At 41.0% G+C, this 18948-nt stretch overlaps 1 protein-coding gene across 1 annotated transcript in view; it reads left to right on the top strand.

The window, feature by feature from the left end:
• Positions 1–18948, top strand: part of DGKI (diacylglycerol kinase iota) — a 492712-nt gene that overhangs the window by 390856 nt on the left and 82908 nt on the right. The window contains exons 24-27 of the mRNA XM_061165882.1: positions 4971–5040; positions 7605–7645; positions 8529–8656; positions 11740–11862. Of these exons, the coding sequence (XP_061021865.1) occupies positions 4971–5040; positions 7605–7645; positions 8529–8656; positions 11740–11862 (362 nt within the window). The remainder of the gene's footprint in view (positions 1–4970; positions 5041–7604; positions 7646–8528; positions 8657–11739; positions 11863–18948) is intronic.

The following is an 18948-nucleotide window of genomic DNA, read 5'->3' as shown; positions in this document are numbered from 1 at the left end:
TGACTCACTGGAAAAGACCCTGATGCTGGGAAAGATTGAAGCCAGGAGAAGGGGATGACAGAGGATGAGATGGCATCACCAACACTATGGACATGAGTTTGAACAATCTCTGGGAGTTGGTAATGGACAGGGAATCCTGGCATGCTAAAGTCCATGGCGTCGCAAAGAATTGGACATGATTGAGCAACTGGGGACAATTGGGCAATTGAACACTTTTGTGTGTCATGACTAGGGACATGGAAGTACCAGAATCTACTGAGTACAGGTCAAGGAAGCTGCTAAACATGCCACAAGGCACAGGGCAGTTCCCTGCAACAGAATTATCCGTCCCCAAAGGTCAGTTGTGAGGGGTTTGAGAAGCCCTGAGTCATGATGGTTCTCAGGACATCTGGGGACAAGGCCAATGACAGTGCTAGATGAAGAAAGTGGAAAGAGAGAGAAAGAGGAATAGGAAGAGACAAAGAGGTAAAGGAAAGTAGAACGAGTTGTCTATGGATATGGTGGCACAATGGAACCAGGGACTATTAGGGATTTTGTAGACACTCAGGGTTCCACCATATGTATGGGGCACTTGTAGTCGGCACACAGAAGTGTGTTTTCAAACTATTATGAGCTAATAATTTGAGAGTTTAATAAATACAATGTGTGTGTGTGTGCTCAGTCACTTTAGTCGTGTCTGACTCTTTGTGACCCCACGGACTGTAGCCCACCAGGCTGCTCTGTCCATGGGATTCTCCAAGCAAGAATACTGGAGTGGGTTACCATGCCCTCCTCCAGGGAATCTTCTTGACTCAGGAATCAAACTCACATCTCTTATGTCTCCTGTATTGGCAGGCAGGTTCTTTACCAGTAGCGCCACCTGAGAAGCCCTAATAAATACAGTAGGACTCAATAATAAGTGAAAATGGATCTGGTGATTCCTCCTCTTTAAGAATCAATTTACTTAGAATAACTCTAGAATAGTAGGAATATTTCATTATAGATGTAATAATTTCAAGAAGTTCTTTCATCCTTTAGAGCCCTTATAGATAGATGTCTTTCACTTTCATGAGAAAACACTCTTGGTCAAATCTGACTCTACAACCATTTCACTTTCATAAGAAAACACTCTTGGTCAAATCTGACTCTACAACCATTTGTTCATCCTCTGATCCCTTTTTTTCTACATGCCTAATCTACTCCTGGAGGGTAGGTTTGTGCTGTAGTCCATCAGAGCTCTGTCTAGTCCTGGGCAAACAGCATGTGTCTGCAAATATTTGACTCATTCCTCTTCTCCTACTGGCTGCCCTTACTCATCTCCCTCCTCTCTCTGAAATGTCTCCCTTCTTAATTTGTGGTCTGGAGTCTAGAAGCGTCTGAATGGAGGAGTTGAAGCCAGTTCAAGGGAGTCCTCCTGGGAATTAATTTGTCTTGTCTTAGACAAGGACAGGTGTTAGGTAGAGAATTTGGAGAATGTTGTTTTTTGGGTGCTAGATCAAAGCTGTCAGAAATGGCTCAAATGGGGAATTAAAGTAAGACTTGCCTGGGGCCAGGTTCTGTTTGCTATTACAAGTGAAAGCAAGACAGCTCGCTCTGTCTCACACGCACACACATATACATACACACAGAATTGTTGTTGTTAATGGAAGACATTCTCGCCAGAAAAGGGCTCTTGAAAACTTTGGAATATCTCTCATTTCCATCTTCTACCACACCATCACTATTTTGTCATCTTTCAAAGCTGGATTTGCAAATGGGTATCCCATTTCTGTACATTTCTTCTGCAAGAATGGTGGGTAGTAAAGGAATAGATTTGATAAGTAAAAGATATTGGTATATAGCCTGGTGATGGAAAGAGAGGGAAAAATGAATGTGTAGATGGGTTAGATGCAGGAAATGTCAAGGCCAGCAAAGAAGAAATTTGGATGGATACACAAGAGAAATTTAAAAGTTGCGATTATTGACTAGACATTATTAGATGAAGCAGAAATCCCCAATTCAAAGGGAGTTCTGTTTTGCCTCTGCTTATATCTTCCCTAAATTTTGTGAAAGAAAAAGAATTTCATTCACAGTAAAGGTGTACTTAAATGCTAGGTGAATATTGCTTAATTGGGTAACCTAGTGGAGTATTTAATGGGGCGGCTGCACAATCATGAAATTATGTGTGAATCAGCTGTGAGTAATTGAATGTAAATTAAGGGCAAGTTTGGTGTGTGTTTGCCCGATAGTGGTTAAGGTAATTTCCTTATCAATTACATATAATTCATGCCAGTTGACTTTCAAAACTATGTATCTGAGGAATGTCAGGTTTGCTTTTGTGCATGCTCTGTTTTTAGCATGAGAACAGATTTTCCATTAGAATATGTCAAAAGAGAAAATTCACATATCAGGAGTTTTGGGAATTAGCAGTATTTGTTAATATTACTCATTTAAAGAGCTTGCAGTTTTAAGAGATAGAAAGCATAATTACATCCAGGGTTATATCAGTCTGCCTACACTATAGAGCAGTGACGGTTGCATTCATCTAAGTCCTACCGTTTCTATGAAGAAAAATAACAGATCACAAAATGAGCAAGTCGAGCATCTTATCTCTTTGATGAATCATTGATTTGATTATGCTGTTTGAGAGGAAAGAGAAGACAAGAAGCCCTAAACTAGTCCTGAAGGCTGTTGACATGGTGGTTAGTGGCACAGCTCAGGGGATTATGTGATTGTCTTTGGAAAAGTAGCTGCATTCAGACAATCACATTTCTGAAGTGTCTACAGTCAGCGTTGAAAGGGGCTTGCTTTTGAGCTTTTGTGGCTTTATCAGAAATTGTCTGTTTATACTGACTTTAACGTGCGGCATTCACAAAGCAAACGTGTCTGGCCATTCTTTCGGCTCTCACTGTCTAGTGGCAAGGATGCTGCCATGTCTGTCATAGTGGATCCTTGTGCCATGGCTCCCTGGCCCCATGAAATCCTGGGGGCCAGTCCTTGACCTCCTGGTGGGGGCAATTTTGTTTCCTTATTTCCACCTTTTCCTGCTCAAGTCTGACTCCTGGCCTGCACTGCATTGCTGACCCTGAATCCAGGATTCTTAATGCCAGGGTCACCCACTCTACCTGTGTGCCAGGTCCTCTGTGAGGACACAGGCTACCTGATGGAATACCCACAATGTGTTAGCACTGAGAGTTAGTTAAGACAAAGTCACAGCAAGTTTTTTATTACCTTCATACTCACATCACTCCACTCTGGTCCTCTTTTTTGGTTAGGAGAATTGAGAGTGTGATAGACAAGCTGAAAAAGTTATGTGTGTACAGAAGACCTGCTGATATCACCTCTGTGGTCCTCATTTGTTTGGGCCCATCAAGAATGTGAAGAAATTGACAGATCTTGACTTTGGGTCATTATGATTTCCTTTTTGACAATCTGTTCCTCTTTACTTCTGGTCCACTTTTAATCCATCCCAGAGTACATTTGTCTTTGTTTATTAAGGTCCTTAAGATATTTCTCTCTTTTTTTTTCATGGAAAGGCATTTTATTTTAAGTATAGCAGTGTGTACATATCAGTCTCAAATTACCAGTCTATCCTTCCCCTATCCTTTGCCCCTGGTAACTGTAAGTTTGTTCTCTAAGTCTGTGAGTCTATTTTTGTTTTGTATATAAGTTCATTTATATAAATTTTTTTAAATTACACACATAAGTGACATTGTATTATATTTGTCTTCCTCTGACTTACTTAGTATGATCATTGGTAGCTTTAGTTGTTTTATAAAAATGCATTAACAATCATAAATTTCTTTAAAATAAGATATGACATGTGTCAAAGTATAATTCCCAAAACATTAAACACAATTCTCATATAAATAGGTACATGTCGAGATTTCACGTAGCCCAAAGCCAGTTCAGAAATGGAGACTGTATATTTATCTCTATATCCATGCTATATCACTTCTGTATCTCTACATGTAAATTGTGCTGCCAGTCCTGAGTGAGATCAGGTTTTCCTCCATTCATTATTTAATTTGAAGAATCCATTCATATAAAAACTCCATCTACCCAAGATTCCTAATAATGGGCAATTTTAGTCCCTGTTACTTTAGGCCAGTGGTTCTAAAACTTTGGCATACATCAGACTCAACCTCAGCGATTGTTGGGTGTCACCCCAGGGTGTCTATGGATCTGGGGTGGCACCTGGAAATTTGTGTTCCTAGCAACCTCCTAGCTGATGCTGCTGGTCCGGCGTTGCTTTAAGATTCACTGATTTAAGCAGAAGTTTTGCCCCAGGACCATGTGGGACAGGTTCAACCTCCAAAGAAGTCAGTGCATAAACTCTGATTTGCTCTCTTCTTAACCTCTTTTTTGTTTCTCCCATATCCTTCTCCCGTCCCCCTCTGTACACACGAGGTCATGCACAGCCAGCCTCACTTCTATTGGAATATCTCAGAGTGCTAATAAGGGTCAAAGTCCCAGTGTCTTCCCCGCAGAGACCTGCCCTCTCTCCTAATCTGTCCCGTTTGTGTCAGTTATCTCAATTTCACTGAGTCCAGTCCAGAATGCCTCAAATCCCCTTATAAAAACTAGAATTTTATGTTTTAAAGAATTGTGAGTGGCAGGGATTCTCTTAGTAGGGGACATTTTTATACCTGTATGGAGAACTGAAATGCAAATGACAGCCAGCTGCCACTAGGTCCTCAGCTTCATAAAGGAAAAGAAAGAGAGTTCCCAAAGGAAGTACATGTCCCAAGTTATAGAATTTATGAATACTTAATGGAAAAATGGAAAACCTCCTGGAAATTGTATGCGAGAGTTGTTATGTGAAATAAATTATTTCCAAGCAGAGCCCCTGTGGGTGTTTCCAGTGAAAAGTATGCTTCAATCTCTCATCAATGCTTTGAGTAGGAAAGGATGCTCACACTTAAAAATAGGTGATGGGGCAGAATGTGGAGTGAGGAACAGCTCTCAGCTCATTCAGGTGGAGCCATGAGGATGTGTGTGTGTCTTTCCAGGACCAAGAAACCTCCTTCCCTAGGGCGCTCTCAGCTCAGAGACTCTCCCCACGGTGGTGCTTTCTAGATGGTGAGTGTTTCTGTATTTTCGGACGGGTGGGGGTTCGGGAAGCCTCAGGGCAAAGCATTGATGGCTTGAGTAGACTCTAATTTTCCGAAAGATTGTTCAGGAACCGTCTATGTGATTGGTATTTGGATCTCAAACAATGTGGACTTTCTGATACTGCAGCACACTTTCCTGAAGTTATCTCCCTCAAAGCAAGTCGGTTAACTCTGGCCAAACTTCTCAGCATCAAATTGCTCAAGCTAATACGTCCCTTTCTGTGCCCCCTTTTCCAAAAATGTGTTGAGTGCCTGTCTTCAGTTCAGGCTGGTAGCTGGATTTCATCAGCAGGGGGATTAGGTACTAATTTGCATCTTGTTTGCATATTATGGAACTTCCGTATTATTTTCAGTACACCATCATCTCAGAATGAGTTACAAATTTTTGTGAAAGGGTGGGCATTTTCAGTTTCATTCACATCTCCTCTGCTGAGCCTGACATGTTGAATACATAGTAGGTCGATCATTTTCTGATTGGTTAATGTGATTAATGAGTCCATTTTCCATCCATCCCCCTAAAGACTGTCTAATCCCACTTTTCTGTCCAGTTACACATTTTACACTACATTTCTGCTTAGATACTCCCAGTGGGCCTACTATACAGTATCTCTCATCTCTGTGGACATTGGGCTTTCACTGTATGCCTCTCTTTTGTTTAGCTCTGTGTACATCTGAAAGGTTATAAATGTGGACAAGTGAATGATGGGCTGTGTGAGGGTGTGCACATTTTATGAAGATGAGCACCCGTATCTGTGTCAAATCTTATCCACACATATTATGACGTCGGTTTTCATTAATGGCTTGTCAGCTGCCTCTGAAGATATTTGACACCGCTTTCCCTCCAGGTCCTTTATCCCCTCGTGATGAGAAACATAGTCATTTGTTTTTCCTAAATCCACAGAGGAACAACTTATATTTAAGAAAATTATGAGAATGTATATAAATTGTTCTATATGTAGTCTATTTTATATATAGTCTTAGATGAAATTCTAAGTGTGGTTAATGGTGTTAACCTAAATATTAGATTTACTCTAGAAATAGCTGTGTTTAAAATGTTTAAAGATTGCAGTCATACTTAAAAGAACAAAGTAGGTTAAGTCCTTCTCAGGCAGGTATTCCCCCCTCTGGCTTTTAGAGGGTAAGAACCATGATTGTCTTGCTTCTTAGCTTATTTCCTTTGGAGAGAAGCTCCTTGTTAAATATGTATGATTTTTGAACTATTATTTGCATTTTGAGTTTTTCCCTCTAGTACTATGTACTTTGTAGAAAATCTATTTATAATATGTGGACTCTGTTAGATAGATTTAAATGAGGAGGAACATAATTCTTTTGAATATTAGGAATAATCAGATTAATTTCTAGAAGCCCAGAGTTTATCATTAAGTGTTTTTTCCCTTCAAACTACACACACAGCCCAATCCTTTATAGGAATGCTTAATTTTTTTTTTTTTTTTTTTTGTTTTAGGTTTCTTCAGACATGGCTCAGGGGCTCAGTTTTAAACTGAAATGATTCCTTTAATACGAGATGTGGTCCCTAACTCTGCAAATTCAAGCTTTTTTTTTTTTTTTTCTAAAATGAGAATCATTTCCTCAGAAATCAGGCAACCTAAAGTTTTTTTTTCCCTAGCTTTATTCACTTGATAAGTACATATCGAGTTTCAGCTCTGTTGAGGGTTCTGTGCCCATATCTTGAGACATAAAGGAAGAAATGAAACAGATCTTTAAAGAGGCAGATATCTTCTTGATCTGAGAGTTCTCTGTGAAGAGAGTTTTATAAGAAGTGTAAACATATTACAAATGTACATGGATGTGGGAGCAGCTGATTCTATCTGGGGCAGGGAGGAAGGGGCTGAGGAAGGGTTCACAGAAGAGGTGGCATTCAAGTTGGTTCTTAAGACACGATTCTTCTTTAAATTTTTATTGAAATATATTTGATTCACAATCTTGTATTAGTTTCAGGTGATTCAGATATGTATATATAGACACACACACATACATATATACATATACACACATATATATGTATATATCTCAGATATATGTATATTCTTTTTCAGATTCTTTTCCATCATAGGTTATTGCAAGATATTAAGTATAGTTCCCTGTGCTATACAGTAGGTTGTTGTGATTGTCTGTATTTTACATGTAGTGGTGTGTATAATTTTAATCCAAGCTTATGAGTTAAATGATTTAGATAGTCATGTGTAATGGGGAGGGCCTTTTTTTTTTTTTTTTTTTTTGGTTGAGCCACAGGTCATGTGAGATCCTAGTTCCCCAACCAGGGATTGAACCCATGTCCCCTGCATTGGAAGCTCAGGTTAGCCACTGAACCTCCAGGAAGTCCTGGGGAAGGGCTTTCTAAGCAGTGGAGCAGCAGCCGCAGAGGCACGAAATCCTGAATTTTTCTAAGTAGATTTAGGGACTGGCCAGTCATCCAGCAAGACTGGAGTATCATGGTACGAGAGAAGCTTATAACTTTGGTGCCGTAACACAGGACTCTCTGAATGCCATATCCTTTTCTTTCCCCCCTAGCTACTTCTGCTGATCGCTTTTATCGAATAGACAGATCTCAGGTAAGATTTCTTGAACCTATTTGTGAAAGTGAAAAATTCCCAAGTAACTAGACTAATCTTACACATTTTTCCCCCAACAAAAACACTGAAATGTGTACAGTTCTGGAATGATGCTCATAGTCTCAGCCATGAGCTTGTTACTTGCCCTCACGTGTTTGTGATTTGTGAACTCAAGGTGACATGGTTTGACCTTGAAAATGAGTCCAGAAGATAAGTAGGCTTATAGATGTCACCAGCCTGCACTCCAAATTTTCATTCACACTGCTGTTTTACTGCTTCCTTGCCAAATTTTATGCCTCTTTAACTTTATTTCTGATTGGCAAATTCGCAACCTCAAATGTATGTCTAGGCTACTTAGTTTCTACTCACCACTTTGCAGAGTTTGGTGGGGAGAAAACAAAATGCTTATGCCCAATGATGACAAGTGGTCCCACTGTCCAAATTCTCATGTAAAAGAAGGTACAGAATGGAATCCATTGGTAAAGCCAGTTATTAGCCATGCCACTTAGCTTTGAGCAGATCCTGAGGGTATAAGTCCAGGTCATTGTATGCACATGCTGGACCAAGTTGCATGTAGGGTGTCAATACTTGGATAGCCTTTGGTAAAAAGAGGCCAGACCATCTCTGGTTATACCTGACAGGATCCTGGTTAAAGAGTCCCAAACCAAGGATTCAACTCTCCCCTTCCTCAGCCTCTTACCACCATGTTCCTTCAGGGAGGAATGCTACTGGTCTGCCCTCTGAAAATATAATATGCTGTGGTCATTTGCTATGTCATAAAATTTCAGTATTCCTCAGGACCACATAGCTTTGTTTCGTTATTCTTTAATGATGGATTTGAGCATCCTATCAGTCATCTGACAGATTTCTTTTCCTTTCTCAGGAACATTTGCACTTTGTGATGGAGATTTCTCAAGATGAGATTTTTATTCTGGACCCAGATATGGTGTTGTCACAGCAGGCGGGCACACCCCCAGGAATGCCTGACCTGGTGGTGGAGCAAGCCTCAGGGTAAGTGGGCTTATTCCTTGTGGTGAGGCTGGTTGCAGGATGACATCTGTGTCTGGTTTGGCCTTGTGTTTGATATATTTAATGAAATCAAACTATTTTGATGTACAGGTTTTCCTGTGTTTTCTGAGGTTGCATTGTAAGTCGATCTATGAATGCCTGAGTAGAATCACTCTTTCCCACTCAGATCTGTATCATGTCTGAGCCGTCTTTACCCACCACACCAAAACTTCCTACCAAACTAGAAGGCACTAGTATTTGTGTCTGTGCATGTATGTCTGGAGACGCTAGTGGTAAAGAACCCTTCTGCCCATGCAGAAGATTTAGGAGATCTGAGTTCCATCCCTGGGTTGGGAAGATCCCCTGGAGGAGGGCATGGCAACTCACTTCAGTATTCTTGCTTGGGGAATCCTGTGGTCAGAGGAACCTGGTGGGCTATAGTCCATGGGGTTGCAAAGAGTCAGACAAGACTGAAGTGACTTCCCACAGCATACAGCCCATGTACATCTGGAATGCCTAGCTTATCACATTGAAAAATGACACAGGTGGTTTGACTTTTTTATCCCTCCTCCTCCTTCCTCTTCTTCCTCTAGTCCTCCTCTTCCTAATCCTTCTCCTTTTTTTCCTGTATCCAGGCAGCCTGATATACACACACACACACACACACACACACACACACACACACATATATATAACAATAACAATAACTATGAAATATCAAGAACTTATTAAGAGCCACATATTATGCTAAATTTTATATCCCTACTATTATGTGCTCTATGCTTATTTCCTCATCAATAAAATGGAAATGATAATACCTACTCAGAAAATTCTTTTAAAATTAAATGAATTGAGGGATTTCCCTGGTGGCCCAGTGGTTAAGAATCTGCTTTGCAATGCAGAGGATATAGGTTCGATCCCTGGTCAAGGAATGAAGAGCCACATGCCACAGAGCAACTAAGCCTGTGCACTGCAACCAAGACACAAAAGAGTCAAATAGAGAAGTTATTTTTAAAATAAACAAATGGATTGATACATGTAAAATTAAGGCTGTCTGTGGCACTTGGTGGGAGAAGGCAATGGCACCCCACTCCAGTCCTTTTGCCTGGAAAATCCCATAGACAGAGGAGCCTGATAGGCTGCAGTCCATGGGGTTGCTAGGAGTTGGACACGACTGAGCAACTTTACTTTCACTTTTCACTTTCATGCATTGGAGGAGGAAATAGCAACCCACTCCAGTGTTCTTGCCTGGAGAATCCCAGGGACAGGGGAGCCTGGTGGGCTGCCGTCTATGGGGTCACACAGAGCCGGACAGGACTGAAGCGACTTAGCAGCAGCAGTGGCACTTGGTAGACACTCATTAAATATTATATTATCGGAATCATCATCATTTCACAATGATCCTGCAAATTTGGTACTATTATTATCTTAAATCCATGTAAGCAAAATGATGTTTAGAGAGTTTTTGTAACTTGGCTACTATTGCGCAGAAAGTAAAGGGGAAAAAATTGAGATTTATTCCTAGGTTTTCTGAGGCTGGAGCCCATGCATGTTTTAACCACCATATTGAACCACCAACATATTAATATTTCTAGATTATTTTAAAAATTCAAAAATATTTCTTTAGAGTTTTCTGTGTGGCAGGTACTAGTATAAGCACCTCTGAAACAACAGTGCACAAGTGAAAACACACAAACCTTTGCCCTTGTGAAGTTCAATGGTTTCCTTTAGAGGTTTACTGGTACACAAAAGGTAAATAGTCAAAATAAGGATTTCCCCAGGAAGTGGACACACATGGACTCAAATGGCACATTCACATGTGTACACACCCTTGTACAGTGTTAATAGGCATGTGCACTTGAGGTAAAACCCTCATGCCTGTTCACTCCTGTTCACTTAATCTGACCGTGGCTGCTATTTCTGAGTATCTCCCACTCTACCAGGCCAGCTGATAGCAGGGGTACATACCGACTCTCTGGGGAGCCAGGAAAAGATAGAAGTGGCGGCTGGAACAGATAGATGGCTGTGTTTAGGAACCAGAGCGAGTAATACCAGAGCTGTTGTGTCATGAAGGGACAGCCAGTTGGTGCAAAGGACGGCCCAATGTAACCTGGGAGTCCCGGAAGGTAGTGGGGAAGGCCATGGGTGATGTCATGCCTGTCAGTTGTGTTTCTGCTGGAGTCTAGGTGTTCTCCCCTCGATGTGATCTGGTTTGTAGTGTTCGGTCTGATGAAGTCTGAGCCTATTCGGCCAAGCTCTCCCTGGGCTTTGTCCTCCCAGTCATTCGCTATCAGCTCTGGTTCCAAAGATAAAGTAGCCTGCAAATCCACAAGTACTTGAATCAGTTTCTTTCTTATTTCTCTTTTTTTTCCCCCTCTGGAAATAAACTAGGAACAGGGATACGATGAAAGAGAATGGGCTTTATTTTCTAACCAACGTTTCTGTAAGACATCAGTCACCATTACTTTTTTTCACATGGGCCATTTGTTATAGAGTCTTCATTGAATTTGTTACAATATGACTTCTTTTTTTTTTTTTAAATGTTTTGTTTTCCTTGGCTGCAAGGCATGTGGGATCTTAGCTCCCCAACCAGGGACTGAACCTGCACCCTCTGCTTTGGAAAGTGAAGTTTTAACCGCTGGACCACCAGGAAAGTCCCCTGCTATTACTTCTTATCTGTGTCATATTTAAAATTACTTAATCTCAAAATTAAGTTTTCTCAAATTAAACAAACTAAAAAATGTGCCAAGTGGCTTCAGTTATGTCCGATTCTTTGTGACCCCATGGACTGTAGCCCGCAAGGCTCCTCTGTCCTTGGGATTCTCCAGGCAAGAGTCCTGGAGTGGGTTGCCATTTCCTTCTCCGGGGGATGTTCCCAACCCAGGGATTGAATCTGTGTCACCTGCTTGCAGGTAGATTCTTTACCACTAAATGCCAGCTGGGAAGCCCAAGTAAACGTGAAATGCTTATAAATACCCCATAAAGATTAATTTTCTCCTCTCGTTTGAAGACAAAACTCATCCTGAGAAAGGGCAGACTAAGTCCCATGGCTGACTTTCAGTGTCTGGTATCTTTCTCTCTCCCAGAATGACAGACTGGTGGAATCCTGCTCTCCGGAAACGCATGCTGAGTGACAGCGGGCTGGGGATGATAAGCCCGCATTATGAAGACTCAGATCTGAAAGATTTCAGCCACTCCCGAGTGCTACAGTAAGCACATTCTCTCTCTTGTCCTGTGTGTCACCGGGCTTGCTGGGAGGGGACTCCATGGGGGCACTCACCAAAGGGAAGGATTCTCTTCTCAGTGATGCTGTAGCTCTCTCCTGATTGTATCACCCTGTGGTTTAACATTTTCTTCACCATGCACCCTTCTACCCACGTCAAGCTCCGATGGAGCCTCACTTTCCATTTCTCATGCTCCTGAGCCTCAGTGAGACCTTGCACATGGACCTGTCACTACTTTGAACCTCAGTAGTGCTCACTTCCCTGGAAGCTATCCCAGGGTTTACTAGATGCCCCTGTGTTTGCCGTATTGTGAGGACATGCCTGAGTGTAATGTGAATAGTCTAGAAATGATGTAGAGTGTTTTATTTGTGTGAACATTGTGATGGACTGCTAGTGGTCAGCTTCATGAATCTCCAGTTCTGAGCCTCTGGCTGTGCTGTGTGATATGACCAGGTGGTTTCGGTGGCTCGCCTGCAGTGCTGCGTGTGCTGTGTTTTAGTTTCTCTGGGTAATTGGTGAAGCGTTTGTTTAAAGGTCAGAAGAGTGGGTGTGTTTTCATCTGAGGGATGGGAGTTGGGTTTTGCAACAGTGTTGGTATCCTCATGCCCTGTGAATCCTCCCTCCCGTCATGCTCTTTGCAGGACAGGTTCAGGGTGCACCTTATGGTCACAAACAGAATCATTTGCACCCATTTATTTATGTTAAGATCGTGGCAACTGGTCCCATCACTTCATGGCAAATAGATGGGGAAACAGTGACAGACTTTATTATTTTGGGCTCCAAAACCACTGCAGATGGTGACTGCAGCCATGAAATTAAAAGACGCTTGCTCCTTGGAAGAAAAGTTATGATCAACCTAAACAGCATATTAAAAAGCAGAGACACTACTTTGCCAGCAAAAGTCCGTCTAGTCAAAGCTATGGTTTTTCCAGTAGTCACATGTGGATGTGAGAGCTGGACTATAAAGAAATCTGAGCACCAAAGGATTGATGCTTTTGAACTGTGGTGTTGGAGAAGACTTGGAAGGACTGATGCTGAAGCTGAAACTCCAATATTTTGGCCACCTGACGTGAAGAACTGACATTCGAAAAGACTCTGATGCTGGGGAAGATTGAAGGCAGGAGGAGAAGGGGACGACAGAGAATGAGATGGTTGGATGGCATCACCAACTCAATGGACATGAGTTTGGGTAAACTCTGAAAGTTGGTGATGGATAGGGAGGCCTGGCGGAAAAGGCAATGGCACCCCACTTCAGTCCTCTTGCCTGGAAAATCCCATGGATGGAGGAGCCTGGTGGGCTGCAGTCCATGGGGTCGCTAAGAGTTGGACACGACTGAGCGACTTCACTTTCACTTTTTACTTTCATGCATTGGAGAAGGAAATGGCAACCCACTCCAGTGTTCTTGCCTGGAGAATACCAGGGACAGGGGAGCCTGGTGGGCTGCCGTCCGTGGGGTCGCACAGAGTTGGACACAACTGAAGCAACTTAGCAGCAGCAGCAGGGAGGTCTGGAGTGCTGCAGTCCATGGGGTCACAAAGAGTTGGACACGACTGAGCAACTGAACTGAGCTGATTTGACTCCAGGCCAGACACCCTATTGCAGGGAGGGGAACTCCTTTCAGCGACCGAGAGCTGGCTCTTGCCTAACACTTGGAAATAATTTGTCCAAAGACTAATACATGTTGACAAAGCAAGAAACTATTGGGAAGGGGTGCCCAGGCAGAGAGCAGCAGGCTAAGGGAACCCAGGAGGACTGCTCTGCCACGTGGCTCTGTCTCAGGTTTTATGGTGAGGGGACTAGTTCTGAGGTTGCCTCTGGTCAGTCATTCTGACTCAGAGTCCTCCCTGGTGGCTTGCGCATCATTCAGCCAAGATGGATTCCAGCGAGAAGGATTCTGGGAGGTTGGTAGGACATATGGTCTGGTGTCTTCTCTCTCCTTTTGACCTTTCAGTTGGTGGTGGCTTGTTAATTCCATGTTCCTTACCAGGATCTCCTGTTGTAAGATTACTCAGGCAAATAGTGACTGTGGTACCCTGGCGAGGGTGGGTGGTTTTGGTCAGTGGTTTCCTCTAACAACACTATCTCAGATATTATACAAAAGTTCATTGTAATTCAGGAGATCAGGCTAATTTCCAGTCCTATTCAAGGTCCTAATCGAATGGGGACAGTGGCATTGTAACTATGCAGTCTTACCTTTTTTTATAAAATAATAAGGTTATTGAGATTCTCAGAAGCCTAGGGTTAACTGAAGAGGCAGGACAATGCATTGTTTATAAGACCGGAAGCAATTTCAGTGTGACAAAGGGGAGAAAAATGAGAAATCAGAAGCTAATTATTTTGGTGGTAAAGGTTCTACTCAGACACCCCAAGGGCAAAAGGTGACTTCATTTTAATTGCTTCTCTGTACTACCTCTTATTCCATTGTGTGAAGAATGGAAAGGAAAAAGTGAATTTCTATGGATTTTCCTTTTTAATTAAACCATGTTGTTAGTTTCTGATAGCATTTTGATTGCTTACAATTCAGGGTGTTTTTTCATTTCTTTTGTGTATGGAATTAAGGTTTGTGAACCAGACTGAGTCAGCCACCCACTGACAGCTAAAAAAGTGGCCATCTAGCTTCAAGCAGATTTATTTGAAAATTAGTTTTAATTAGTCATAGAATAGAAATTAAGTCTAGACAAACCAGATGTGTGTTTTGGTTATTCTTATATACAGGCTGTTTCCAAAAAGTGGAGCGTGATCTCAATCTAGTTTCCTATACCCTGTTTTTCTGTGTATATTATGTTAGTGTGTAAATGTATATCATGATATGTGAGATTATTTCTAAGACAGTGAATATTCTTTCAAAGAATCACAAGTAAATGTACCACGTTATGTAAGAGCCAAGTTCTTAAAATCAACTCTTTTTTATTTGGATTTATTATCCTTTTAGGAATTTCTTTTCATTATTTTATTGATCTTCAGTTGGCAGCTACTAGTTTTCCTGGATACTTATACAACTTAATTCTTAAGTGGGCTTCCCAGGTGGCACTAGTGGTAAAGAACCTGCCTGCCAATGCAGGAGACATGAGACGTGGTCCAATCCCTGGGTTGGGAAGATGGGCTGGAAATGAAAATGGCAGCCCACTCCAGTATTTTTTTTTTCATTTATTTTTATTAGTTGGAGGCTAATTACTTTATAATATTGTAGTGGTTTTTGTCATACCTTGACATGAATCAGCCATGGATCTACATGTATTCCCCATCCCGATCCCCACTCCTACCTCCCTCTCCACCCGATCCCTCTGGGTCTTCCCAATGCACCAGGCCCAAGCACTTGTCTCATGCATGCAACCTGGGCTGGTGATCTGTTTCACCCTAGATAATATACATGTTTCGATACTGTTCTCTCGAAACATCCCACCCTCGCCTTCTCCCACAGAGTCCAGAAGTCTGTTCTGTACATCTGTGTCTCTTTTTCTGTTTTTCATATAGGGTTATCGTTACCATCTTTCTAAATTCCATATATATATGCGTTAGTATGCTGTATTGGTCTTTATCTTTCTGGCTTACTTCATTCTGTATAATGGGCTCCAGTTTCATCCATCTCATTAGAACTGATTCAAATGAATTCTTTTTAATGGCTGGGTAATATTCCATGGTGTATATGTACCACAGCTTCCTTGTCCATTCGTCTTCTGATGGGCATCTAGGTTGCTTCCATGTCCTGGCTATTATAAACAGTGCTGCGATGAACATTGGGGTGCACGTGTCTCTTTCAGATCTGGTTTCCTTGGTGTGTATGCCCAGGAGTGGGATTGCTGGGTCATATGGCAGTTCTAATTCCAGTTTTTTAAGAAATCTCCACACTGTTCTCCATAGTTGCTGTACCAGTTTGCATTCCCACCAACCCACTCCAGTCTTCTTACCTCGAGAATCCCATGGACAGAGGAGCCTGGAGGGCTACAGTCCATAGGGTCGCAAAGTTGAACACAACTGAAGCAACTTAGCAGGCACACTGAGGTCTTAAGTGCACTAGAGCAGCTGACTCTTTTACCTTTTTTTTTTTTCTTCTCTCAAGTGAATTAGAAAACAAAATAGCTTTGGAACCTGTAGCTTTGAGTCTTTCCAGCTGAATCTCCAGATACTGTGTAACAGAGACAAGTTGTCCTCACTGGGCTCTGTTTGAATCTCTGACTCACAGAATGTATGAACAAAATAAAATGGTTGTAAATGGTTGTTATAAATCTTTTAAGTACTTTGAGAGAGAGAGAGAGTGAACTCACTCAGTCATGTCCGACTCTGTGACCCCGTGCACTGTAGCCTACCAGGCTCTTCCATCCATGGAATTTTCCAAGGAAGAGTACTGGACTGGGTTGACATTTCCTTCACCGTGGGATCTTCCCCACCCAGCAATCGAACCCGGGTCTCCCGCATTGCAGGCAGACGCTTTACCGTCTGAGCCACCAGGGAAGTACTTTACCTTACCCAAATTGTCTATTAATTCAGAAAACATGTACGTATGTTCATTAATTTCTTAGGAAGAACATCTCTTTATTTACTTCAGAGGTCATCTTTGATACAAATAGGTATAATTGTAGTTATCCCATAATAGTATATATATTTATGTAAATATGTATCATAAGGTCAGTAATAGCTAGTATTGATACTTCCTGTGTGCTTTGTTAAATTATCCCTAACTGTTTCAACAACTTTTAAATTTCACATTGCATAACAGATGAGTAAACTGGAAGCTCAGAGAGTTTAAAATATTCATCTTAAGTCACTCAAGATAACAAGTGTGGAGATTGCTGTTTGAATGAGGTCTTCTTGACTTCTGATTCCAGGCTTTTCCTCCATACCAGATTGTCTTCCAGAAGGGCCAGTGCAAAGGCAGGGTGCCCACAGCCCCAAGGCCCAAAAAGGATTTACTTTGGTATCTATCTTTTTTAGCATTTGTAAAGTGAAAAATTCTACAATCTTGGAAGGCTATGTATGCTCATTAAATATGCACAGCTGCAAATTTATCCACAAGTACATATAGCTGAGAATTAATTTTAAAGACTTTTTTTTCTTTAAAAAACAGACTGAAACAAAAATTAGAGATAAGCTTTTATTTAAATATTATTGAATATATATTAAATATGCTCCAGTCTAAATAGATGCAAACATTATATGAAGAATAGTAATGTGCCAACAATGCTGAAATATGTTATTGTTTTATGTTATTACTTGAGTTAAGTCTTTCTTTCCATAACATAGTACCATATCATAAAAATATATTTGTTTTATGGGGTTTTTTCGGTTTTGTTTTATCTGTTTATCATTACCAGTAATGAACAGTGTGTACACTTTCAGAGCTTCCCACTTCATACAACGTTGAATTTTTAAAAGTTATTAGTATTAATGTTACTGAATGCAAGCTTGTGTGCCCAATGCACAGTGAGGCCAAAAACACTGAAACATCAGTTTGGAGCAGAGAGAAGTTTATTGCAGGGCCAAGCAAGGAGAATGGGTAGCTTGTGCCCTCCAAACTCCTGGAGCAGTTTCACCAGAGCATTTTCAAAGGCAAGGTGGGTGGGGGGTGGTCCACAAGGTATGTGATCAGCTCGTGCATAGTTCTCTGGATGATGATGATCGATTCTTAGGCACCAAAAAGTCTAAAGGCTACACCCTCATGATCATCAAGTAGTTAATCTGATACATTTGGTGGTAGTTTTAGCATCTGAAAATCTCTGGAAATATTTATCAGATACTGTTATCTAGTTACTTCAGAGGAGCTACAGCAGAGGATATGGAGGAAGAGGGACCATTCTAGGAAGGCCTCTTAGGGTTCTGCTTGGTATGTGATATATGTAGATTTTAAGTTATTTTATTTGGTATAGAATATTGGGTTATACAAATATGCCATAATTTATTCCTCAATTTAAATGTTGATTTCTAATATTTTACTATTTAAAAATACAGTGAACGTTCTGCAGTGTGTGTCTATTGCAGGGTAGACATGCAGATTCAGCTTTGCTCAATATTGCGCAATTTACTTTCTCTTTGGGAACTTTTAAGAAGCAGTATGTGAAGGAACCTGAAGAATTATCATAACATTCAAGGCACAATTGGCACCTGTTGCTTTCAGTTTTAAAGTTCCAGTCAACTTGGAGATAGTAAAAGTTCAATTTTAACATCTTGTTCACCATGTTAAATAACCCACTCTGTAAAGAAATGAAAAGGGAAATTTTAAATTCTTGGAACCGAAAATACTGTTTGTCAGAATTTGCAATAAATGGTAGAAGTGGTATTCAAAGCATGATTTATGACTATAAATCATTTATCAAGAGAAAAATGATTGCATACAAATAAAGCATTCAATTTGATAAACTTGAGAAAGAGTCCCAGAGTAGAGGACAAAGAAACAAGGGGGAAGAGAAATAATAGAGAGAGAAATCAGTGACAAGGAGAACAAAACAGACAAATGATTAACCAATAATAAAAATTCTAAAAATTGGTTCTTTCAAAACAGACAAAATTCTAAGAAGATTAAAATATAAGAGGCAGACAAAAATGCAACTCCAGTGCTTCCCCAACTCATTCTTCCTCCTGCTCCGGTGACTCTTTCCCCTCTAAACTCTAACTGACCCAGCCTATCTCTTCTCCCCCCAGGGAGAGGAGCAAGGCTCCATCTCAGAGTTTTAACTTTCACTTCTAAGATGCATCAACCTCTCTCCCACTTCAGGGAGTGCAAACAGAGTGAACACACAGAATGAATTAGATTTCGGTTCTTACTGGAACTGACTACATTTATAGTAAAATTCCATTTTAGATACATTGCAATTTTTAAAGAAAGATTTATAGAGTCATCTGTTGTTATCTGCAGGGAATTGGTTTTAGGACCAAAATCAAATGGATCCTTGAGTCCCATAGTCAGCTCTCTGTTTTTGCAGATCAGCATCTCAGATTCAACCAACTATGGATTGTGAACATAGTACATGGTCTGTGATTGGTTGACTCAGGATTTGGAAATCATAGGTAGATAGACAGACATATGTATGTCTGTCTGTAATAGCTTTATCCCGCTCTTGTTTTCAGCTATTTCC

The sequence above is a fragment of the Dama dama genome, chromosome 18, assembly GCF_033118175.1.
Source record: "Dama dama isolate Ldn47 chromosome 18, ASM3311817v1, whole genome shotgun sequence".
NCBI classification, from domain to species: domain Eukaryota; kingdom Metazoa; phylum Chordata; class Mammalia; order Artiodactyla; family Cervidae; genus Dama; species Dama dama.
This window is presented reverse-complemented; position numbering and strand designations above follow the sequence as displayed.